The sequence below is a fragment of the Pogona vitticeps genome, chromosome 5, assembly GCF_051106095.1.
Source record: "Pogona vitticeps strain Pit_001003342236 chromosome 5, PviZW2.1, whole genome shotgun sequence".
NCBI lineage: Eukaryota > Metazoa > Chordata > Lepidosauria > Squamata > Agamidae > Pogona > Pogona vitticeps.
The window spans coordinates 105,710,189-105,733,129 of NC_135787.1; the positions used below are offsets into that span (position 1 = coordinate 105,710,189).

The 22,941-nt window shown below is 39.9% G+C and overlaps 1 protein-coding gene across 4 annotated transcripts in view; it reads right to left on the bottom strand.

Moving 5' to 3' along the window:
• The window catches only part of PCLO (piccolo presynaptic cytomatrix protein), a 333,182-nt gene that overhangs the window by 78,166 nt on the left and 232,075 nt on the right, over positions 1 to 22,941 (bottom strand). For all 4 annotated transcript variants that reach the window (XR_013545629.1, XM_073000807.2, XM_073000806.2 and 1 more), the window contains exon 10: positions 17,656 to 17,781. Coding sequence is in view for 3 of the 4 variants with exons in the window: in XM_073000807.2 (XP_072856908.2) it covers positions 17,656 to 17,781 (126 nt within the window). In the remaining variant the exon portion in view is untranslated. The remainder of the gene's footprint in view (positions 1 to 17,655; positions 17,782 to 22,941) is intronic.

Below are 22,941 nucleotides of genomic sequence, written 5' to 3' on the forward strand. Positions count from 1 at the left end.
ATTTTGAAAAAAAGCAATCACAATGAGTGTTCTTCAAATTCAATCTTTTCTTTGCAGTTTAGTCCTGGATGAATCCCTCTGCATCAGCTGCTGCAGCAATTTCTTACAACTAATTTTCTAGTTCTTGCTCAAATTTGAGTCAGTGCCCCTGAGAGTAAAAAAGTAATAATAATAAGACAAACCCACAGTCTGGGTATGGTAGAGCTCTTGTAAATTCCACAGTTTTCTGGAAAGGGAAGTGAAACACAAGCTGTCACACTGATGTCATCAGAATTTTAAAAAGGGTTAATTCTGACAGGAGCACATTTCACATGTATTTCCAGATTTTTTCCCGAGCATGTTTTCTCATTCAGCATTTTGAGAGTTAAAAAATAAATACACTGAAGTCAGTGTGTGAATGCTATTTTTGCCTGCTTCTTGGGTGTGAATCACAAAAAGAGCTCATTACATGTGAATTTCCTTTCACGCACACCCATGGCAAATATTGCCCATTACTGCAACAATTAACAGAGGCCCAGGCTGCACACTTGAAATGGATAGGGTGTTCCTCATAATAAGAATGGCCTGCTTGAACTGGGCAGTGCTGCTTGGACATTTTGTTTTCCATCAATAGCATGCCAAAAAGGGGTAGGGGAGGAGAGTAGAGAATGAGATTGCTGGGAAGGCTCCAAAACTAATGTTGTTCAGCCCCTTGTACAGACTCTTACACACCCAGACATCCTTATGAAAAATCTGTCATGACAAGACTGTGGTAATTTCCATGGCATGGAACACGAGTAAATGAACCATAATGCTTGTGTTGCTGTCTAAGAAATTTTCTGTCACACTTTGGGATTTTTTTGTTACATGTCCTGTGAATCAGTAATCTAAACCAGAATGGGAAACTATGGTCTTCCAGATGTTTTTGGTCTCAAGATTCCAAGAGGTCTATCTAGGTGAGGGATTAAAGGAAATGCATTCCAAATATTTTGCAGGGTCATTGTTGTCCAACTCTGATCTAAACAATAATCTGATACCAATAAGGTTCAGTTCCAAGCACCCTTGTATCAATGACATTAAATTCCTGGAAGGTAGCTATTTCCAGTTAATTCCTGTCCTATTTCCTTTCTCTCTCTCTTTATTTGATTTATTTTTATTTTTCCCATCTTATAGAATCATTTAATTAATTAATTGTTATAAATTTTTAAGAACTTGTTATCCTTATGTTGTAAGCTGCCTAGAGTGGTCGAAATGACTAGATAGGCGGGGTATAAATACAATAAATAAATAAATAAAATAAAATAAATAAATTTCTTGTGGCACCGTAAAGAGGGAGGATCAACCTTCAGGCCACAAGCTGAGTATGTTGTTCATAAGTCACAACTATCAAGCTCAGACTTCCTGTTGCCTTTAAGGGATTCCATCTTTTCCCTGCTCTGTTGCATAGTGTTTACTGTTTATTTTAAAATTAGTTTTGCTTGCTTGGTATAATTTTTTTAAAAAAATACAGCAATGCAGATGTGCATTGTTTATTTCAATTATGTAATTTGATTTTCATTAAGCATTGTCATATTTCACCATTGAAGGTGGAGACTGTGGTCACTACGAGAAATATCTTGAAAATATACATTTTTTAAGAATGTGAATAAGTTGTTTGCCACTCACACTTATGTGGGAAATGGAAGCAACCAAGACAGCTAGGAGACAACTGGACACCTCAACTGGTCTTCCTTCATATGAAGAAATATATAATCGTTTATTTAAGTGTCAATCACATTTGAATTGTGAGATAATGGAATAGATTCCAAAACTGACTGAAGCTGTAGAGGGAGGATATGGGTAGTTTTGACATTTGACTTTTACATATTTGCAAAATATCTCTATTAAATGAGATACATAAAGAATAAATATGTCAAAACTGCAGTCTAATAAAATGTGAATTCAACAGAGCAGAATTTTTGAAAGGAGAATGAGATCTAGCTACTGCAGTTTCACTGATTTATTAACAGGTATTCAAGAAACAGCAGTTGAAAGTATCACCGAAGAGTCCTCATTCGTAAATCATGAAAGATTTATTTTCAAAGGTTTAACAATCTTTCTAGCACTTCATCAGCTGCCATGCCCTCTTCTCCAAGCAACAAAGCCTGAATAAATGAAAGCAGACTTGGAAAAGAACAAGCTTTTATTCCCCTAGTGAGCTGTTCATATTATAGCGTGATGAAATTTTAGTGGGACTCACTGTCCATATTGGTGCACTTTGAAAGAGGTAAAAAGGCCTCAGACAAAAATGAAAAGAGACAGATGTATATGAAAACCTGTGCCATATACATTTTAAATGCCACAAGATTCTTCATCGTTTTAAAAACCAAGGTTATGCTTTAACCAAAAGCCCAGTAGGAAAGTAATATTATTTTCTAATTGTTTTTTTTAAAGCGTCTCTCAAGCGACACAAGCTCAGCCTAAAAGAATTCAAGTGATATTACTTTACTGATGACATGTGTTTTAATCAATCAGTTTATTAAATCTGCATACATTTGTATGCCAAGAACTCCAGTAGTTCTGAAGAAACAAAATATATGCTACATTTTAAAAACAAAAATTTGTATGCCTCATGGCAAGGCACAATTTTGGAAGAGGCATTTCCTCTATTTGAGAGAAAAATGAAACCCTTTTCTAAGGGTCCCCAAAATTACAACAATTGTGATTGGTAAAGATATCTGTGCATGCTTTCCACACACGACTCATCCCCATATAAATAAAATTGCAATGAAATCAGCTCATTCATCTAGCATACTAGAGGTGTCTCTGTTCAAGCTATTGACTGCTGGTGAACTGTCTACATACATATGGTTTGATTCATGTGGGAAGTGCAACGTGAGATGGGGGTCACTCAGATATATTACATAGCCAAGAAATTATTGCCTGGTGTTCTGTTTGTGTCGGTGTAATGTAAACTTATCCTAGCTTAAATGTTCCAGGTGTTGTACCCAATGACAAAGCATTATACTATCATAGTGCTTAATCAGTTGCATGCCCCCAGCACTTCTAATTGCACAATATGTTGTCAGAAGTGCTTTGGAGATAGCATTTCCACCTTAGCTGTATTGCAACTGACATGCATACATCCTAAAGTTCAATAGGATTTTGGCCATTGTTCATGTGTCTACTTATTTAGTTTAAATTAGTTATAGCCCATCGTCCTCCGCAGGAGGACCCAAGGTAACTGTCATGATGTCCATCTAAGGCCTAAACAATGTGAACATAGGAAGCCACCTTATTAGAGATGGGCATGAACCACAGTTCTGCGGTTTGGTGGTTTGGCCACACAGCTGTTCCATGGGCACCCCAGCTTCCCTTGCCCTGTCTCCTTGGGAAGGTGGGACTGGGAATCTGGGGTGCCCACGAAACAGCTGCGTGGCTGAAATGCCAAACTGCCATGGAACCATGCACTTTTTGCCCATCTCTACATGTTATCGTATTTCCTACACAGAAAAACAACAACATTACAGGTTTGGGGTAGGTTGGGTTGTATTTTTTTTCCTCATTGATCACATGATGCAGTGGGAAATGCAAATCAGCCTAGAGTCCCAGAACCCCAATCCATAGTTTTTCCTCTGCCATCAGGGGCTCCTCTACGTCTTCAGAGTAAAATGATTCACTTTGATCAAAGCAGGTGATCGCTTGAACTGATGCAGAAAGGAAAGACCAACTGAACACACACAAAGCAGTGCTTTGGCAAAGCACCTTCCTCCTCTGCTCTTTTCTCACAAGGGAGGGGAAGACAAGGCAAGCACCAAGAATGGTAGACCTATGGTTTTAAAATGGAATATATTGCTTAATGGTGTTTTTTTTTTAAGTAATGAATAGTTTATCTGGGACACAGTTTAAATTGATCAAGTTTCTTCAAAATAAACCCTTTACTGGAATATTTCAGCCCTAGAGATTCTAGCAAAATCCACATTTATGTGGACTGAAATATTAAGGTATGAACGTACTTAAAATTCAAATTTTAAAAATGGTGACTGGTTTCAATGGGAGTATCTCATAACCAAACTGCAGTTAATGCAAGGCTAATAGCCAATTCATGAATTTCCTGCTAGAAAATGCCTTTTCCTGTGTGAGAGGACTGTTCTTTTGTTTCACACTTTTTTTTTTTACATTTTGTTGAAAGCTGTTCTGCTATATTGGTTCTGCTATATTGATAATATGGTAAAGACACATTATAATTAATGTTGACAGGAATGTAGGTATGCATTAAAAGAAAAGAGGAATATTCAAAAGAGTCAATGAACAATATTTGCTGCACTCCCACAGAAAAATATTGGGAAGCACTACTTTAAAGGTCAAACCCATTTTTAAAAATAAAATTGTAGAGCCACTGAAGTAACATTAAAATGGACAATTTTGTCTCCTGTAAACGTCTTGATTGTTGTATATACATATATAAGTTTTCAGGAGGTATGATTGTCAGTTTTGATACTATGCAGTGCAATTTCAAATTTCTACATCTGTATCTACAAGGGAGACCCGGGGGGGGGGCAATCTGTAGCCCATGAAACACAAATTCAACACCAGGATGCAAGCAAACTCCTATTTATTTATTTATTTAGGAACATTTATATATCTTATGATCTGAGAGCAGCAAACAGCTATAAAAAACAATTCATTATTTCAAAACCATCAATAAACATTAGAAATAAAAAACTGGCCAAACACTTTTACCAATTGATTGATTGATTGATTGATTGTGCTTCTATGTCACCTTTCTCCTGGCAGTGAGACTCAAGTAAGTTCTCTTAATCATTGCCTACATTATATAATATAGAACACTAGTTCTATATACTCTAGCAAGAGTATATAACATACTGACCTGGTGACTAGCCTTTTCATCAAGCCTATTATAATCCATAGGATTCTAGATAAACACCATTTCCAATGTACTTTAATGATAATTGTCTTGGTCATTATAGTTCATTCACAGCCATTGTTTTGCTGATATTTTAGAAGTGGGAAGCTATGACTGCTTGCTTAGAAATAACTCCAATTTAATTCAGCTGGAATGTATTCTGAGTACATATGCCTAGAGCCAGGCTGTAAGTGAGGGACACTGAGAAATAAATACTCTCTCTTTTTTTTATTTCCTTAGGCTATTAGGAAGTCATTTGCTTAGAGCTTAAATGAAACCTACATCAAATTTGTTTTCTTCTGCAACAGATGCTTAAAAAGAAAACCTTTAAATTTTATTGCTCTGATAAACAATTTGCTGGAACTGGATTCAGATGTGTGCGTGTGCAACTGGAATAGCATTTCCTCTCCTCTTCTTCCCATACCCTGCAAATACTTCATAGAAGACTGGGGAAAGCTTCTGAATGGAATAGGCAGTGAAGGTTGGGTGGGTGTGGAGATTCCAGAAAACACAGCAACAACATATTTGTGAATAGGTTTAGGGGACAGCCTTTATGGCCTGAAGAGGTTTCCTGGTTCAAAAGGTCACCCCAAAGAGAAGGAGAGAGTTTGGCAGAACTAACATGTTCATTCTCATTCTCTCCTCTTCTGGTTAAGTTAGTTTTAGAATGTCTTAAGAGGGCTGCATCTGACTGTGTAGCACAGTGGGTTGGAGCACCTGGCTGTGGAGCCAGGATCAGAGTTCAATCCCCTGTTGTGCATTATGGGAGAAGGGCATTCCTTGAGTAATGTGCAGAATCTTCAAGCACCATCAGGAGGAGGTGCTGGTAAACTACTTTGGTGGGCTTTATATTTAGAAAACCAGTAAACTGGAATCAACTTGACAGTATATAACTAATTAATTACAAGAATGCTATTGTCCACTCAGATATCTATAGGTGCATGGATGTGTGCACAAAACTGCTGCAAACTGCATTTAATCCCACTTTATGGAAATCCAGAGCATCAACATTTTTTTCAAAGAAAGAAAGAAAAAGAAAAGAGAATGGTGGCTAAATGTGCAAAATTAGCTATAATGGTGGTGATTTTGGGGCATGGGCTCTTCTAAGAGCTGCTCTTCTGCAGCCCCAGATTACAGTGTATGGCTTTTTGATGATAGATATTTGTGCTATGTTAAATTTACACATCACATGACTTAAATACCCTTTACACACATATAAACCAAGCTGGTTCTGCCCTTGTACAGTGGACCCTTGACTTACAGACGGCTTGACTTACAGACTTTTTGAGTTACAGACTTCTCTGGCCGCAAAATTTAGGTTTGACTTGCAGACTCAGATTTAACTTACAGACCAGAAAAAAACCAAAATGGAACAAAAACAGCCTGTTACGTGATTAATCGGTTTTCAATGCACTGTAGGTCAATGGAGACTTGACTTACAGACTTTTTGACTTGAGAACCGCCTTCCAATACGGATTAAGTTCTCAAGTCCCCACTGTACTGCACACCCAGGTCGCTGTGTGTGGCTGGGGCCCCTTCGCCTCCCTCTCCTCCACAGGAAGGAGGCATAAGTGTAATGATGCAGGAGATCCTGTTCCACTGCTGACATCTGGGACAGAGAGTGGAGGTTCTTAATAGCCTACCCTGTCCTTGCATGGGTCTCTTTTCAGTTTTTTTTCAACCCTACTTGTCCACTCTGTGGGTCAAGTGCAAGTCTGATGGGTCACAGAGAGGCCTGATGGGAATTTTTGGCATATTGAACAAAAGGTGGCTAAGAGGTTTTTGCCTGACCTCTGCTGATTGCCTGGGTGGCAGTATGGGCGAATGAGGAGATAGAATCATCGCAAACTTGCGGTCCTAACAGGCAAATAATTTGCATGAGTGAGGTAGTGTTGGTGTGCTCCATACAGGCACCATGAGGTGATTGGGGTGTCAACGGGGGCTCCGTAGATCTTGAGAGTCAGTAATTCACCCAGGAACACTTCGAAGAAGATTGCTATGGGCTAGAGACCCTTCACAAAGTAAAGAGGCTTAGGAACGGAATAGGCTCAGGAAGGACTCATGGATGGTGGGCGGCTGTTCCCAGGCTATAGCTCTACAGCAAGGCTTTGGACAGTGGGGCTTAAGCTGGCAATGGGGTAGAGTGGGTGAAAAATCCACAAGATGCCCTTGCAGAATGAGAGAGGAGGTCAGGGGAAATCACTGCTTCTGTCCTTTCACCCACCCTTGGATAGGCTCTTCCGCAAAGTGGGGTAGGACATAATTAAAAATTAGGAAAGCTGTGGCCCATACTAAATTCTATCCCTGTTGTCTGAATAAGAATGAATTAGAGAGCTCAATTCCCTTAAAAGACCAGAATTTCCTTGGAAGAGGGGCTAACCACAAAACCAGTTTACATTTGTGGTGGGAATATGTCAACCAGCTATCTTAGGATTGTTATAAGCAGAGAGCAATGGAGCTAACCACTCCATTTTATTTTAAGATGAAAATAAATAAGCTATTCAGGATTATTCTTGTGAATATGCCATTTCCACATTTCGCTATTATGGCTACTTGTCAAATGGGCCTACAACAACAACAACAACAACAACAACAACAACAACAACAACAACAACAACAAAGAACCTGTGATGTGGGATGTTCTCTGTTTATGATTCTAAGCACTGCATTCCATTCTCTCCCAATTAGAAACAATTTTTCTGTATGTTTTCCCAAGGATCCAGTCAGAAGACAATAGCAACTAAAATATTCTGTCTTCCTTGTGGTGCTTCCCCACCCCCCTAGGGGGGCAGGCGGGATAGCCCCCTCTTAAACCTTTTTTTTTCCAACAAAATATTTTTGTACTTACGTTTTTGTTATAGGCAAATGTGCTCATGGTCAGAATGTCAGAAACAGACAGAATAAAAAACATACCCTCCATGAACAATCTTCTGTAACCATGCCTCCATCTAGCCTGAATTAATGTTTGGGATCTTTCCCATGCTACTGGAATAAATTAGCTTCCACTGCATTGACATTTACAAGGTTGGACTTGTAGAAATCAAAAGACACCAAGAACATGCATTTCAGATCTAATAAATTTCTCCTCGAGAAAGAGATGTAACATTTTATTCAGAAATGTCATAAATCCAGAGTTCTCTCTAGTTCCTTCAACATCTATTTGAGTCAAGTGGCTCCATGCCATTCCTTGGGCAATATCATCATAAAACTCTCTGCAGAAATAATTCTCTTGCTCCTTGGAGTGCTTCTAAGAAGACTAGAGTTATAATCTGAATATAAAACAAGAATTAATTGTAATTCTCTCTGGCAATCTCTTTCAATCACCACTCCAATTTATTTTCCCTACCTTTTTAAAACTGCAGTTCCTATCATACACGGCAGAATATCTTCAGAGTGTTTTTCATCACACAAGATAACTAATATCAGGCCCTATTTAGAGGTGTTGGGACTTTAGCATTTTACATGTACTTCTTGCACAGATACAAAAATGCAAAGCAGTTGCTGATTTATGGAAGAAGTGACAGTGTTGTGACAGCTCATGTAAATGATTTCTCTCCGTGTATTTTGGATAATTGCCATTTATTTTATACACGTTCTCCCTGCCTATGTTGTGTGTCTTAAAAAGCCTCTAGCCCCAAAGTGAGTGGATGAAAAATACAGTATTATCTGCTCCTTTCATAAAACCTCAAGTATTCTTCTTAGATGCCAGTTCTACCTTATGAACTTTTCTCTTCATTTCTATTTGGATGACCATGAGGCGAAAGAGAATTTATAGCAAATAACTGCATACAGTGGTGCCTCGCATAACGATTTTAATTGGTTAAAAAAAAACGTTATGTGAAACATCGTTATGCGAAACACCATTTTCCATAGGAATGCATTGGAAACTGGTTAATCCGTTCCAATAGGCACGGATTGCCGTCCTTAAGCGAAAAAACCCATAGGAAACATCGTTAAACGATACAATGTTTCCTCCATTGGAATGTATTGTAGCTGACTCAATACATTTCAATGGCTTTGCGAAGTCAATTTTTGCAAAATTAAGTGTGTCATAAAAGGGTCAAAAATGGTTTTAAATGCTTGGATTAGCTTCTGCACCCTCTAAAACGGATGCAAAAGTTAATTTGGCTTTGATCTGACTTTTCGTTAATTAATGGTGAATTTTTTCCCCCCAACTTTTGACAGCTGTCAAAATCTGACAGCTCCATTATTTCCTATGGGGGAAGAAAAAGTTCACCATTAATTAACGAAAAGTCAGATCAAAGCCAAATTAACTTTTGCATCCGTTTTAATGAAGACACAGCAACTGTTCTAAATGCTTGGATTCGTTAGAGGACCCCCTAAGTCGTGTGCAAACCTGATTTGGCTTTGATCTGAACTTTCGTTAATTTATGGCGAATTGTTTTCTCCCCCATAGGAAAGCATGGAGCTGTCAGATTTTGACAGGTCCATTGGTTCCTATGGGCCGGAAAAAAAAATTAACCATAAATTAACGAAAAGTCAGATCAAAGCCAAATCAGGTTTGCACACGACTTAGGGGGTCCTCTAACGAATCCAAGCATTTAGAACCGTTTTTGACCCTTCTAAGACACCTTTTTAATTGAAAAAAGAAACATCGTTAAGTGAAGCAGGGGACCTAAAATCGCATTCGTTATGCGAAGCATGGTCCCAAACTTCGCTAAGCGAAAATCGCCCATTGGAAACATCGTTATACGGTGCATATTATTTCCTAAAAAAACACATCGTTATGCGAATTAATCGCTAAACGAGGCAATCGTTAAGCGAGGCACCACTGTATTCTAGAAGTAGGGATGGCATGTTTCTCCAGACTCAAATATAAACCTTGCATAACTCTTCAGTCAGAAAAAGAGAATATTATCAATGTGCATTGTTATGGGGGTGGGAGGATCCTTGTAAAAAAGGCCAGAAATTGTAAAATACCTTCTAGACTCCTGCCAACTCAATGGTTCAGTTCACACAAAACTGTGAGAATTAAACCCTTTCCTCTTCCCCTCATGTACCATCTTTACTAATTACTCTCCAATCCATGGCAAACCACAGTTTGCTATCCCATCTAGCACAGCAAATTATGAGTCATGCTTGTCTTGCTTATAAACCAAGATCATAAAACAGCTTTTACTTTATTTTAGGGGCCAAACTGTGCATTACCGATAACATGCCATGGCGGTAAAGTCACATTAGCGTTCAAGGGAAATTGAGAAAGCCTTTTGTGCTTAAGAAATCACACTTGCAAGAACCTGTGCTAATGACTTGAAGAACCATCACAAAGCAAAGGAGGAAAACTGCAAATTATGGGAGATGAGAAAAGCTCCTGTTGTGACAATCACACTCAATCAACACTTAAAGACTTCCCTGTTCCAATGGCATGCTATCGGGAATGAAATCTGGGCCATTAGTCAATTTCAAATTGTAACACTGATCTATGTCCTTCAGGGTATTTGCACCATTTGGAGAAGATGTTTCAAATTGGAAATACTGCATGATTCTAACCCCTCGCCCCACAAATTTTCTCCATTTTTCCTCTTCAGGTCTACCTAATCTGTTTCTCTGAAACTGATTTCCTTACCAAAAATACAGTAGAGATTACAGTAGGATTCAGAACAGGCCCCCCTTAAAGGCACTAAGTAGAAATTTACTTTTAATCTGGAATTTGAAATATTTGTTAATACATGAATTTACATAAGCTGTTCATTTCATAGTATTCTTTAATGACTTTTCACAAAACTACATTTTCATTTCCTAGATCCATCTGTCAAGGACTTAAGATGTTTGGAAAGAAAAGAATTATTGTATCAGTGCAGCCATGACTCCATCTTCATACTCCCAAGAAAATTGCAAAAAGATCTTAGCTGAGCCATTGTGGATTAATATAACCATAGATTAAAGTAGTTTTAAAATAGCCTTTAAAAGTAAAAATACACTAACATTCAGAAAGAAATGGTGGCTGAAATCCTGTCGCTGAGCATAGTAAGTCATAACTAGAGCAAGTCCATTCGGATTGGTAGAACATACAGATCAGGTGACTCACCAAATCCCCACTGATTCAATGGGTTGACTCTAGTGTCATTTACCATGCTAAGCAACAGGATTTCAGTCACTGTGTTCTAAAATGACTTGCGATGCTTCCATTTCAAATTCTCTCAAATCTTGTTCATATATCAAAATGTGTGTAATGTAAAGCACCGAATATCTTTGAAAGGACTGCAATACCAGCTCCACATCTAGTAGTATCTTCTGGTTGTCGCTGTTGTTTTGACTTATATACCGCACCATAGTGCTAAAACATCCTTTGGGTGGTTGACAACATATTCATGCAAACAACACTTTGCCCAGCAAGCTGGGTACTCATTTTACCAATCTTGGAAAGCTAGAAAACAGAGTTGACCTTGAGCTGGCTACCTGTACCCATTGGAATCAAACTGAGTTTTTAAGCAGAGGTTTGACTGCAGTACTGCAGTTTAACCACTGCACCATGGGCCTGGTGTGTTCTCACAGCTTTTTCTCACAGAAAATTTGCTTATTAAAAGTATTATTAAATGTGCAGACAATACGATAGTGGTGGGCCTCATAAACAAGAACAATGAGTCAGCTTATAGAAATGAAGTACAAGGGTTGATACTCTGGTGTAAAGAAAATAATCTTACACTTAACATCAAAAAAACTAAACAACTCATAATTGATTTTAGGAGGAAGAGTAATGTACATTTACCACTGTACATAAATAGCGAGGAAGTGGAGAGAGTTGGTAGTTTAAAATTTCTGGGCACTTACATCTCAGAGGACCTCTCATGGAATATAAATGCCAACATGCTAGTGAAGAAGGCACAGAAGAGGCTGTATTTCCTGAGAATGCTCGGGAAGTTAAATTTATCACAGCATTTACTTCTGTCATACTATCGTAGCACCATTGAGAGTGTCCTAACCTATGGTATTCTGGCATAGTTTGGGAGTAGCTCTGTAGCGGACAAAAAAGCTCTACAGAGAACCATTAAATTTGCCCAGAATATCATTGGGCTCCAGCTACCAACCCTGGATGACATCTTCACATCCCGCTGTCTGAGGAAGTCACACAACATCCTGAGAGACTCTTCCCATCCTGGTTACAACTTTTTTGAACTGTTGCCGTCTGGCAGAAGATATAGAACATTTAAGACACGGACCACACGTTTTCTGAACAGGGTTTTTATCCCAGAGCTATATTTGCACTTAATACAGTGGACCTTCTACTTACGGAATTAATCCGTATTGGAACGGTGGCTGCAGGTCGAAAAGTCTGTAGGTCGAATCTCCATTGACCTACAATGCATTGAAAACCGATTAATCTGTAACCAGCCATTTTTGTTCTGTTTTTGTTCCATTTTGGTTTTTTTCTGGTCTGTAGGTCAATTCTCTGGCTGCAAGTCGAATCTAAATTTTGCGGCCAAAGAAGTCTGTAACTCGAAAAGTCTGTAAGTTGAGCCATCTGTAAGTCAGGGGTCCACTGTAATGAGCTTAAGATCACCAGTAGTGAATAGTTAGTTGGATAGTGTTACTTAGCCTGCAGTATAGATGTTTGTATTCTTAGTGGGGGACTTTTAGTGGGTGGGGAGTGTTTGGGGAATTTTTATGCGTGTGCATGTGGGTCTGGTCTCTGAGTGCCTGTGTGAATTTCGTTGTATGGGTATGCCATGTATATCTTACAACAACAACAAAAACAACAACAACAAAACAACAACAAAACAACAACAACAACAACAACAACAACAACAACAACAACAACAACAACAACAACAACAACAACAACAATAATAATAATAATAATAATAATAATAATAATAATAATAATAATAATAATAATAATAATAATAATAATAATTTCTTTAGCATTTTAACTTAGTGCTTTTAACTGAGAGGACAGGCTGTCCATTCACTGTAGGAGGAATTGTGTTCAGGGGTCTGTTGTAATCACACTATAAGCACAAAAGGAATAGAATCAAGAGGTTTTTCTTGATCAAAGCATATTCATTATTATAAAAAATGTAATGATCTGCATGTGTAAATAAGTTTCATTTATCTAGGTTCAAGGGCTATCTTCTCCCATGTAAATATGCATATGACTGCAGCCTAACTCATGCAAATATTATTCATGTAATTATCAAATGGAATTAAGTTGGAAAACATATCGCTGGTCACCCTTTTCCTTTGTACGCATCCCACTGCACTGTGAAAATCTTTCCTCTCTGGCAAGGTAGATAGCAATGTTGCTTGCACTAAAGCAGGAGACAACATATTGATTATTCCAAGCTGTCAAAGAGATAAGTGTATTACTTTAGCTTTGTCGTGTTAAATTAATTGTTGTCTAGTAGGATTTTGTGTGTTATGGGAAATAATTCCCACAAAATCCAAAATGTGATCTGCAATGTTACAAATGAGCTGCAATAGTACAGAGATACATAATGTTAGTTTTCAAAACTGATGTATTTTTTCTGGATGTATTACAGAAATTATGAGCTACTTCTAGAAGATAGTTTGAGTTAAATCAGATGCTTTGAATCAACAGCTTGACTTAAATCCTCTTCATCCCACAGGTCTATTCTAACTAGGAGTAATACATGGATTCCCCAGCTTGAATTTAGTGGTCATGATGACTAGGACTCTTGGAAGTTGCAGTACATGGGCATCTAGAGAGCCCCATGTATGGAAACCAAGCTTAGGGCCCCAAATGTTCATGGACTGTAACTTCCAGTCCATGAACATTCATTTGGAGCCTCAAGTCTAGTTCCCATATGTTGTGCTTTGTATGTCCATGGACTGCAATTCATGGAAGTCCTGACTATTGGCTGTTTTGCCTAGGGCTACAAAGAGCTGTAGTCCATGAACGTGTGGACTCTCAAGTCTGATAGCCACTGTGTTGTAGACTGAATAAGTGCACAGCGAAAGCAACTGCTAAGTAACATTTCTGTCCCTTTCAGTATAATAGGGTTCTTCATTATTCTGGTTCATTGTCTATAACTTCATTTAACTCTCATTCTTGCTCAAATTGCCATAGCAACCTACAGGACATGTGAAGCCACCATTTTTGAATGAATAGAAATGGTTCATGTCTGAGAACCATTGTCCAGGCTGGAAATCTTTCTAGAAATCATGAACTGTGCTGTAAACCAAGGAAAGAAAAAGGCCCCTACACTTTCTACCTTCAAGTTGTCCATTCCAAACTTGTCCACAAAGACCTCTCTGCATGAGATCCTGGACTGTTAGGTAGGAAATGAGCCCCAGAACATTCTCCACGCAAATGTTGGTAGCTTTCCTTCAAGGAGGCTTGTCCACCATCTTCTCACTGAAGACACTCCGATAACCTTCCTGGTAACCTGAGATGCCCCCCAAAGTCTGAAAATAACCAGAAGTTATGAAACTCACTGTTTTGGACCTCCACAAGCCTTCTCTATGGCTAGCAACCATTCTGTCAGAAGGATTTCTGGAGCTATAGCCCAGAACAGTAACTTTCTCAATACCTGAAAATGACTGATCCAATGTCAGGTTACTGACACTGCCAGAAAACACTGATGAGTACTCTTTAAAGCACGTTTTCTCTTGGTAGCTCATATCATCATCAGCGGGAATGTTCAAAGAGCCATACAAGATTTCTTCAAGTAGGCTTATATGATTTTGACTTTTCATATGAACCGCCAGGGATGAATGCATACATATTTTGTTTATTTTATTTTTTATTTATTTAATTTATATGCTGCCCACACGACCCAAAGGTCTCATGGCAGCATATAAATATCTTGAGATTTTGTAAAAATAAAGTGGCTAGATTTTCCAGGGTGAAATTGGAGTTAGCAGTTTTGTGAAGGAAATCAACCCTGAGTGCTCACTGGAAAGACAGATCCTGAAATTGAGGCTCCAATACTTTGGCCATCTCATGAGAAGAGAAGATTCCCTGGAAAAGATCCTGATGTTGGGAAAGTGTGAAGGCAAGAGGAGAAAGGGACGACAGAGGATGAGATGGTTGGATAGTGTCATTGAAGCTACCAACATGAAATTGACCCAACTCCGGGAGGCAGTGGAAGACAGGAAGGCCTGGAGTGCTCTGGTCCATGGGATCTCAAAGAGTCAGACATGACTTAATGACTAAACAACAACAACAAAATATAAAAATGTGATTAATTCATAACTAGAAATAAGGATAATGGAATTCTCAGATGTATCAAATGATGCAAAACAGGGCTCCTACAGGAGTAGAAACCATAATGTCATAGGAGCAGAGATGTAACTGGATGTGTTAAAGAACTGGCACAAAATCCAGTCCTGAAAGAAGGACATCTCATTCCCTTCACTTGGGATGCCTAAGGAAAGAAACTCCATTAGTACCTGCCTACATGTTGGAGTTGAACCCCGTCCTATACCTGCCTGCATGATGATTTTTGCTCCTCAGAACATTGCCTTACTTAGCATTATTTACTGTGCTTTAAAAATGAAATAAAACTAACAAGTAAGTAGGGAAAAATGTATGCTACTTTATTAGAATGAAAACCCTATGGCACAGCTGTATTCATTAACAGCTGCATTAATTAAAACATGCTGCTCAATGCAAGACCTGTTTTCAGACTCCTTCCAGATAGTTTTAGAAGGGGAAATGGATTTTCATAAAATTGTACTATACTCTACATTTTGGTTAGGGGCTTCTTTGAGCTTAGATTCTGCTGGGATTCCTGCCTGCGCTACAGAGATATTTCGGGAGGTCACCGTTTCCTGTTTATACAGAGAGAATAAGAGAGTGGAAAGTGAGCATAGGCAAATACTGGGAGATTACAGTGAAGTTAATTTCCCCAACCCCACCATTTCTGGCGTAGACATAAATTACGCCTGCCAAATAACAAAACAGGAGTTAGGGTTGAGGAAAGGAATGCTGCACAAACAAGAAACCGTGGAACTTCACCTGAGCAACAGGTCCACCAAGCTTCATGCAGTCTATCCCTCATATGTTGTGGTTTGCTAAATACTGTTCCCATCCATTGCTGGGTGTCTGTCACCTATAGCTGATGGGGCTTCATTCAGTTTGGTAGGAAGTGCTGCAGAATTCCAGCCCCTGAGACTTCACAGCCAAAACCCAAGACTACAAGAGGAGGCTTGGGAGAGGATGTTACAGAAGCAGATCCTTCTGACGTCACCAATGTGGGGCGGGCAAAGGTTGGGAGGTGGGCCTGGACTGCTAATGGGCCAGCTAATTGCAGAAAAAGGCATAGAGTATTCCACTGAACATGATATGATGTTCCCAAGTGTGTGGACCTGCCCACTATCTCTCTCTCCACTCCCTTCATCTCACTTCTGGTTTTGGGTGCGCTAACATTCTACAAGCACCTGTTGGAAATAAAAACCATGAGCCAGTAAACCATGGTGTCATCTGGGGGTGGAGAGAAATGAGTGTCTAGCCTCTCTCTCACACACACAAAATGAAAATTCCTTCTCTTTCACTGCTGCTCATAGTAAGATTTGTCTCCTTGTCTGGAGGACTGGAAAAGTATAGTAATTTCCTGAGGCTTCAGCTGTTGACTCCAGTACATCATAAAACTGTGTAGACCTGCTGTCAGATATCAAAGACATGACTGAGAAAAATGATATGTTTTCAACACATTCAGTTTGTACATAGTACTTTTCAAGAATTCAGATTCCCACACAAGACCCCCACCATCATTCTTATTTGCTGAAAGAAGCAAACAGTTCTAACAAAACTGTGGAAAACCACTTCTTGGTGTTGATCAGGAACTGCTGTAACTGACAAGTCCTACTTTGGAACACAAAATATAAGACATAACACTAACCCCATACTGAGAAGTCCCTCCTCCGGTATCTTTAAATGTGTGGGATGCCCCTGCTTCACCCACTGATTAATTTGGGCCAAAATGTATAAGAACTCAGCCCTGGACTGTTTAAAAATGTCAGAATGTCTAAAGCCCCATCATAATGGAGAAAAATGGCTTCTAAGAGTGTGCAGTGAGCCATTCTTTAGCCAAGTGGTAGATAGGGAAAGAAAGAAAATGTTTAAAAATGCCTATATGGCACAAAATAAATATATAATTTTGCACAATGTAATGCACTTATAGCAGGAGACAAGACACTGAGCACTATAGCACCCAAAACATTGCAATTAAATTTAAAACCATCTATGCTGACACTAAACAACCCTTTCTCTCCTCACAAAGCATACATATTTCCATGGACAAATATTGGACTCTTCTCATCTTTTAAAGCTCACCAACCTCATCAGATCAGCTAGTGCATGAATCTGTTACAAGATCTAATCTTTCTTGTGCCAGACCAATTCTTTAAGCATATAAGAAAAGAATATTAATCGATCATCCTTAGGACAATAAACCACCATAGTCGCTTGCAGGGTCCTGCCTTTTCTGGTATGCTAAAACCATCTAGAATTCAAGCATCTAAAAACTTTTATGAAAATCAAAGTCAATATTTGGAATCATTCAGCACTAAGGACATGTGACAACCTTGTCAAAATGCTTCTGATGTCTTCTCTAAATATATATATATATATATAAAGTATGCAAGTTTGTTAGATTGATTTTTCATGATTCCTTTATTTTTTAGGTCTTTAAACTTTGGATCTCATCCAAAAGAGGCAAAGTATTTGTTTCTTTTTATCTGTTTTCGACCATCATTTCCCAGGTCTGTTATGTGCCTCCGAGAGAATAATGCAGCTGTTAAATATCCAATGACACACTCCGAATAAGACACAGAAATTATTGTACCTTCCACAAGTTTTCCTGTTTGCTCAGCACTCCCACCAGGTAGGATCTTAGCAATGTATGCACCAATTTCTCCATTGGCCCAAGGAATCTCTTTCCCACCAACAACTCGGATGCCAAGTCCATTGCCTGCATTCAGAGAAGAAAAGACATAAGCATGAAAATGCAAGGATGAAACAGAAGCTGATTGCAATTTGTTTATTTTTCCCCCCACCAATGCAATTCCTGCATTAACTCTCATTGTGTTTAATGTTGGAGTTTTTGTTTGCAACCTCACATGCTATCTGTAATTTGTTTGACTGGGAGGGACTTTTCTGGGCTGAGGTGATTGTATGTCTTTCCAGCACTAACCAATAGACAAAGGGAGCCCACATCTCTGCTGAGTGCTCCTTCCTTTTTTTTCATCTGTGGTTGGCAGTTGTTTGCTGTTGAACAGTTCAATTAGTTTCTGAATATGTGTACAGAAATAAAGAAGCATAACCAAATCTGTAATTTCAAGCAACTGTAAGTAAAGGCCAAAGAGGGCACCAGCCACAACTGCAGCCAAGAGGGTCTCTGAAAAGCAGCATATTTGCTCCCAAACATTCAGGTCAGTCCTAGCTGAAGAGATGAGGAGCTCAACTACTGGTGAGCAGGTTAGATGCAAAACCAAGATGGCCTGTCAAATATTTCTCACTTATTAAAAGAAACCCATAGAAGTTGAACTACCTTGGAATACTACTATTTCCAAGAAATGAAAATACAAATTTTTTTTTCATTTGTCCAAAATGCCAGTGCTACTTAACAAGGTTAAGAACTCTTAAGCAGCAATGCAGTGTTAATTCATGAATGCTCAATTTTGCTTGTAATCTTTATAATTCAAAATGTTCCCAATGTTACGGGTGGGGAATGGGACTTTAGGTCCATTACACAAAAGCTAGAATCACAAATGTGATGATTCAGACTTTTATCCAGGGGCCTTAAAGGCTGATTTCCCCGCCCTTATTATAAAAGTTAAAATGATTATATTTCAATTTATGAATTAGGAACCTAACCCTGGCAGCATGATTGCAGTCACAAGTCATTTAAAAAGTGTAATTGAATCAGTATTTTCTTCCAGCATTCATGGCCATATGGGGGCATTCATTTATATGACCAGCACATATGGGAGTGGAATTATACAAATGCAGACTTCAGTCAAGTGGGTCTTCCAGCTGTGCAGCTACAGTGGTGCCCCGCATAGCGACAATAATCTGTTCTGGATTAATCATCGCTATACGGAAACATCGCAATGCGGGAGGGAAAACCCCATAGAAACGCATTAAACTTTGTTTAATGCATTTCTATGGGGTGAAAACTCACCGCTATGCGAGGTTTCCTCCATAGGGCCACCATTTTCGCTGCCTTGGTAAGCGAGGGCAGCGCGGGTGGCCATTTTGGAACCGCCAATCAGCTGTGTGAAAATGGGGCCTTAGGGAGGAAAAGCCCCCATTTTCACACAGCTGGCCAGCCGGGGCGATTCGGAACGACGGCAGGGGAACCTTCCCCTGCGGGTGCTCCGAAGGGCCTACTAAGAAAATGCCAGCGGGTGCTTCAGAGCACCCGCGGGGGAAGGCTCCCCCGCCGCCGTTCCGAAGTGCTGGCCGGCTGGAGTGCTTCGGAACGACGGCGGGTGAACCCTTCCCCTGCAGCCGCTCTGAAGGGCCTGCCGGCCAGCGGCTCCAAACAGTGGTGGCGGTGGTAGAGTGTGTGTGGGGGGGTCCAGATGCCTTCCAGTGCTTTGCCTGGAAGGCATCCGGACCCACCCACCCTGCCTCCGCCACCGGGAGCCGCCCTGCGCCTGCCTATCCCAGCCATGCTCGGACTCCCGGGAGTCCGAGCATGGCTGGGAAACCGGGCGTGGGGCGGCTCCAAGCGGCGGCGGGGGCAGGGTGGGGTCCGGACGGCTTCCAGTGCTTTGCCTGGAAGCCTTCCGGACCCCCCTACCCTGCCCCAGCTGCCAGGAGTCACCCCACGCCGCCTATCCCAGCCATGCTCGGACTCCTGGGAGTCCGAGCATGGCTGGGATAGGCGGCGCGGGGCAGCTTCAAGCAGCGTCGGCAGGGTGGGGCGTCCGGAAAGCTTCCAGTGCTTTGCCTGGAAGCCATCCGGATCCACCCTGCCCCCGCCGCCGCTGAGAGCCTTCCGAGCACTCAAAGGGCTTTCTCCAATGTCAGAGGGGGGCCCTTTGAGAGCTCGGAAGGCAAATGTTGGTGGTCGGCGGTGGCTTTGGGGTCCTTCTGAGGCCACCACCCGCCACCAGCGTTTTCCGCCAGCTGAGCGGCAGGGCTTTGAAGCTCCCACCACTCAACTGGGGGAAAATTGGGCTATGAGGAAAAATTGCAAAGCGATTTTTTCCCATAGTCAACATCGCTTTTGCGATCGCAAAATCCACATTGGTATGCAGATTTGTCATTAAACGGGGTGCTCGTTAAGTGAGGCACCACTGTATTTTGCATTTTTTTGTGGGCTAGAGAGGAATGGTATGTGCCAGACATTAATATGCATATGGAACTATACATGGCACATTTGGTAATGTGAGCTCATTGTCTGGTCAGAGTGGAAATATCAACAGCCCATTACATAGATAAAATGACAGATAAAACTAATTTAGTCACTGTTCGGTCCCATTGATACTGTAACTGAGTTTTAATTTATTCACCACTAACATGCACCATTGATTTTAATCTGACAAAAGATTATTTAGTTTAAAACGAACATAATGGCTGAACTCCAGTAATAAGATGCAACTAGAGTAGGCCCATTGAGCCAGTGGCTGAGGCAACAACTGTGTCAGCTCCATTGATTCAATGAGCCTATTGTGTCTGCAATTGACTTCTGGAGTTGGACATTTTTCAGCAGCTATATTTTAATCTTTTTATCTTCCCTAACCATTTTGATAGTGCTGAGTCTTTTTTTTTCCACAATTCCATGTTGCAACATCTAACAATGAATAACAATAATTGAACTAATTACAGTCCATAATTAAGTACAGCAATCAATGTGTGGAAATTCAAATATTGCCAATGAGATCTCATCCCACGTGTCTGCCTACAGCCTGTGGGGTGACTCTCTAAACATGCCTATTAAATGGAACCTGAGATGATCTCTTTTCACTCCATCCTGACTGTCAGTGGCTCACGACATCTTTTAAATGTTAAATTACACTTGTGATGGAATGAGCTGCTTGGGGGATGCTGTTTCAAATGCAGATACCATTTATGGTAAAGGTAAAGGTTCCCCTTGACATTTAGTCCAGTCGTGTCCGACTCTAGGGCATGGTGGTCATCCCCATCTCCAAGCCATAGAGCCAGCGTTTGTCTGTAGACAGTTTCCATGGTCACGTGACCAACACAACTAGACACGGAATGCCATTTACCTTCCCACTGTGGTGGTACCTATTTATCTACTTGCATTTTTACATGCTTTCAAACTGCTAGGTTGGCAGAACCTGGACAAGCGGCAGGAGCTTACTCCGTCATTAGGATTTGATCTTATGATTGCTTGTCTTCTGACCTTGCAGCACAGAGGCTTCTGCAGTTTAACCCGCAATGCCACCCCATCCCTTCTAATACCACTTAATTGTCTCTAATTAGTAATCAGGTTCTCCAAAAAATCATACATGGCGGTTACGATGGACAATTCCATGTTCATTTCTAGGTCAGTTGGGATCACTTCTTGTCAGCAAATCAAAATGTGGTAGGCCTGCCCGTAACGTCCATCTGAAGCCTCTGCCCATTTCTGCCTGCTGTTCAGAAGTAAGGGAAGACTCTCTGTCTTAAGCAAGGTTTTAGGCTGTTAGCTATCTTCCATTTTTATACTTGAACAATGTTCTGAAATTATTACAATAGGGATCTATTTTAAATCCTACTGTACAGTCTTTTTTCTGGGGAGGGGGAAATAAACTGATAATTAACAAGGCAAAAGAGGGTATCTATTGTATACATGGGATAATGAGCTAAATAAAAAGCTGTCAAAATATGCCTGGAAATATATTAAGATGTACTTTGTGTTCATCTGACTAAGAAACATTTGAAGGCTTTTGCCAGCTAGGGGTTGATGTTGTGGAGACTGAAGGAAATACAAGAGAGGAATCAGAATACGGGCCTTGTAACTACTGAGCATCAGTACACGTGCCCTGCACAGAAAGCTTAGAAAAGTATTTCTTTAAGGAAACTCAGTGTTTCTTGTCCTCCTTGTCACTTTTCTTACATAAATAACTTGCTACATTATTTGTTATTACTACATTGGGCAGAATCCCATTACAGTAAGGACTGTAGTATCCGCAGGGGGTCAGTTCTAAGCCCTGCCCTGCAGATGCAGAAAACCGTGGGTATAGAAATACTATACATTGAATTGTCTCTGGTTCCCTCTAGTGGCCAGTTCTGGTAAGAAACCTTGGAAATGTGTATTTTGGGGTGTGTGTGTTATTTATATTTTCAGGTTGTGGATAAGAGAAACCATGGGTATTGATCCCATGGATACAGCACTCCTAATAAAGTTACACCTCTCAGTAGATTTCAGTAGGTGTAAACATCAGTGTCAAATTACTGCAAGCTACTGTGCACCCACTGTGTGACTTCACATGCAACAGGAGATACCTTCTTTGACTACATAGTTTGCAGCAATTTGCCACTGAGATTTATGCCAATTGCATTACCTTGGCATTAAAACACTACAAGATTCCATCTATTTGTTGTTCTTACTACTAGGCCAAAAATGGCTTGAAAATGGATTTTTCTGACAGTCTGCACCTTGAAAATATTTATAAAAATCTAAAAACAAAACAAAACAGAAACCTTTTCTTGTCACTCTGGACTGATTTATTTTATTTTGTTTCATTTAAAATATATTTACCCCACTTTTCTTCCAAAAAGGACCCAAGGTGGCTTACATCATTAAAAAGTAAAAATATTAAAAAACTAAAAACAATTAGTTATTAGAATAGTAAAAAAAATGGAGCATCATATTAAAAACAGTAGATAAAAGCATAAAGAAAATACATTTGGAAAAAAAACCTGATGCAGTGCCTCTAGAAAATGTTACTAATCACACTTAAAAATAACTTTGTAACTCTCTTTGAAAAAAGAGTTTTGTCATATTGTAAAGGTTAACGAAATCATTATGGCACAAGCTTTCTCCTTCATGGCTCCTCAAAAAACATTTCCATCTTATCAGTATTTGAAGGTAAGTAATAAACAGTCTTCAAATGCATGTTTTGCTGCACATGAACAGCCTTTTTATCTCTATCCTTTCTTTATCTTGTTGATC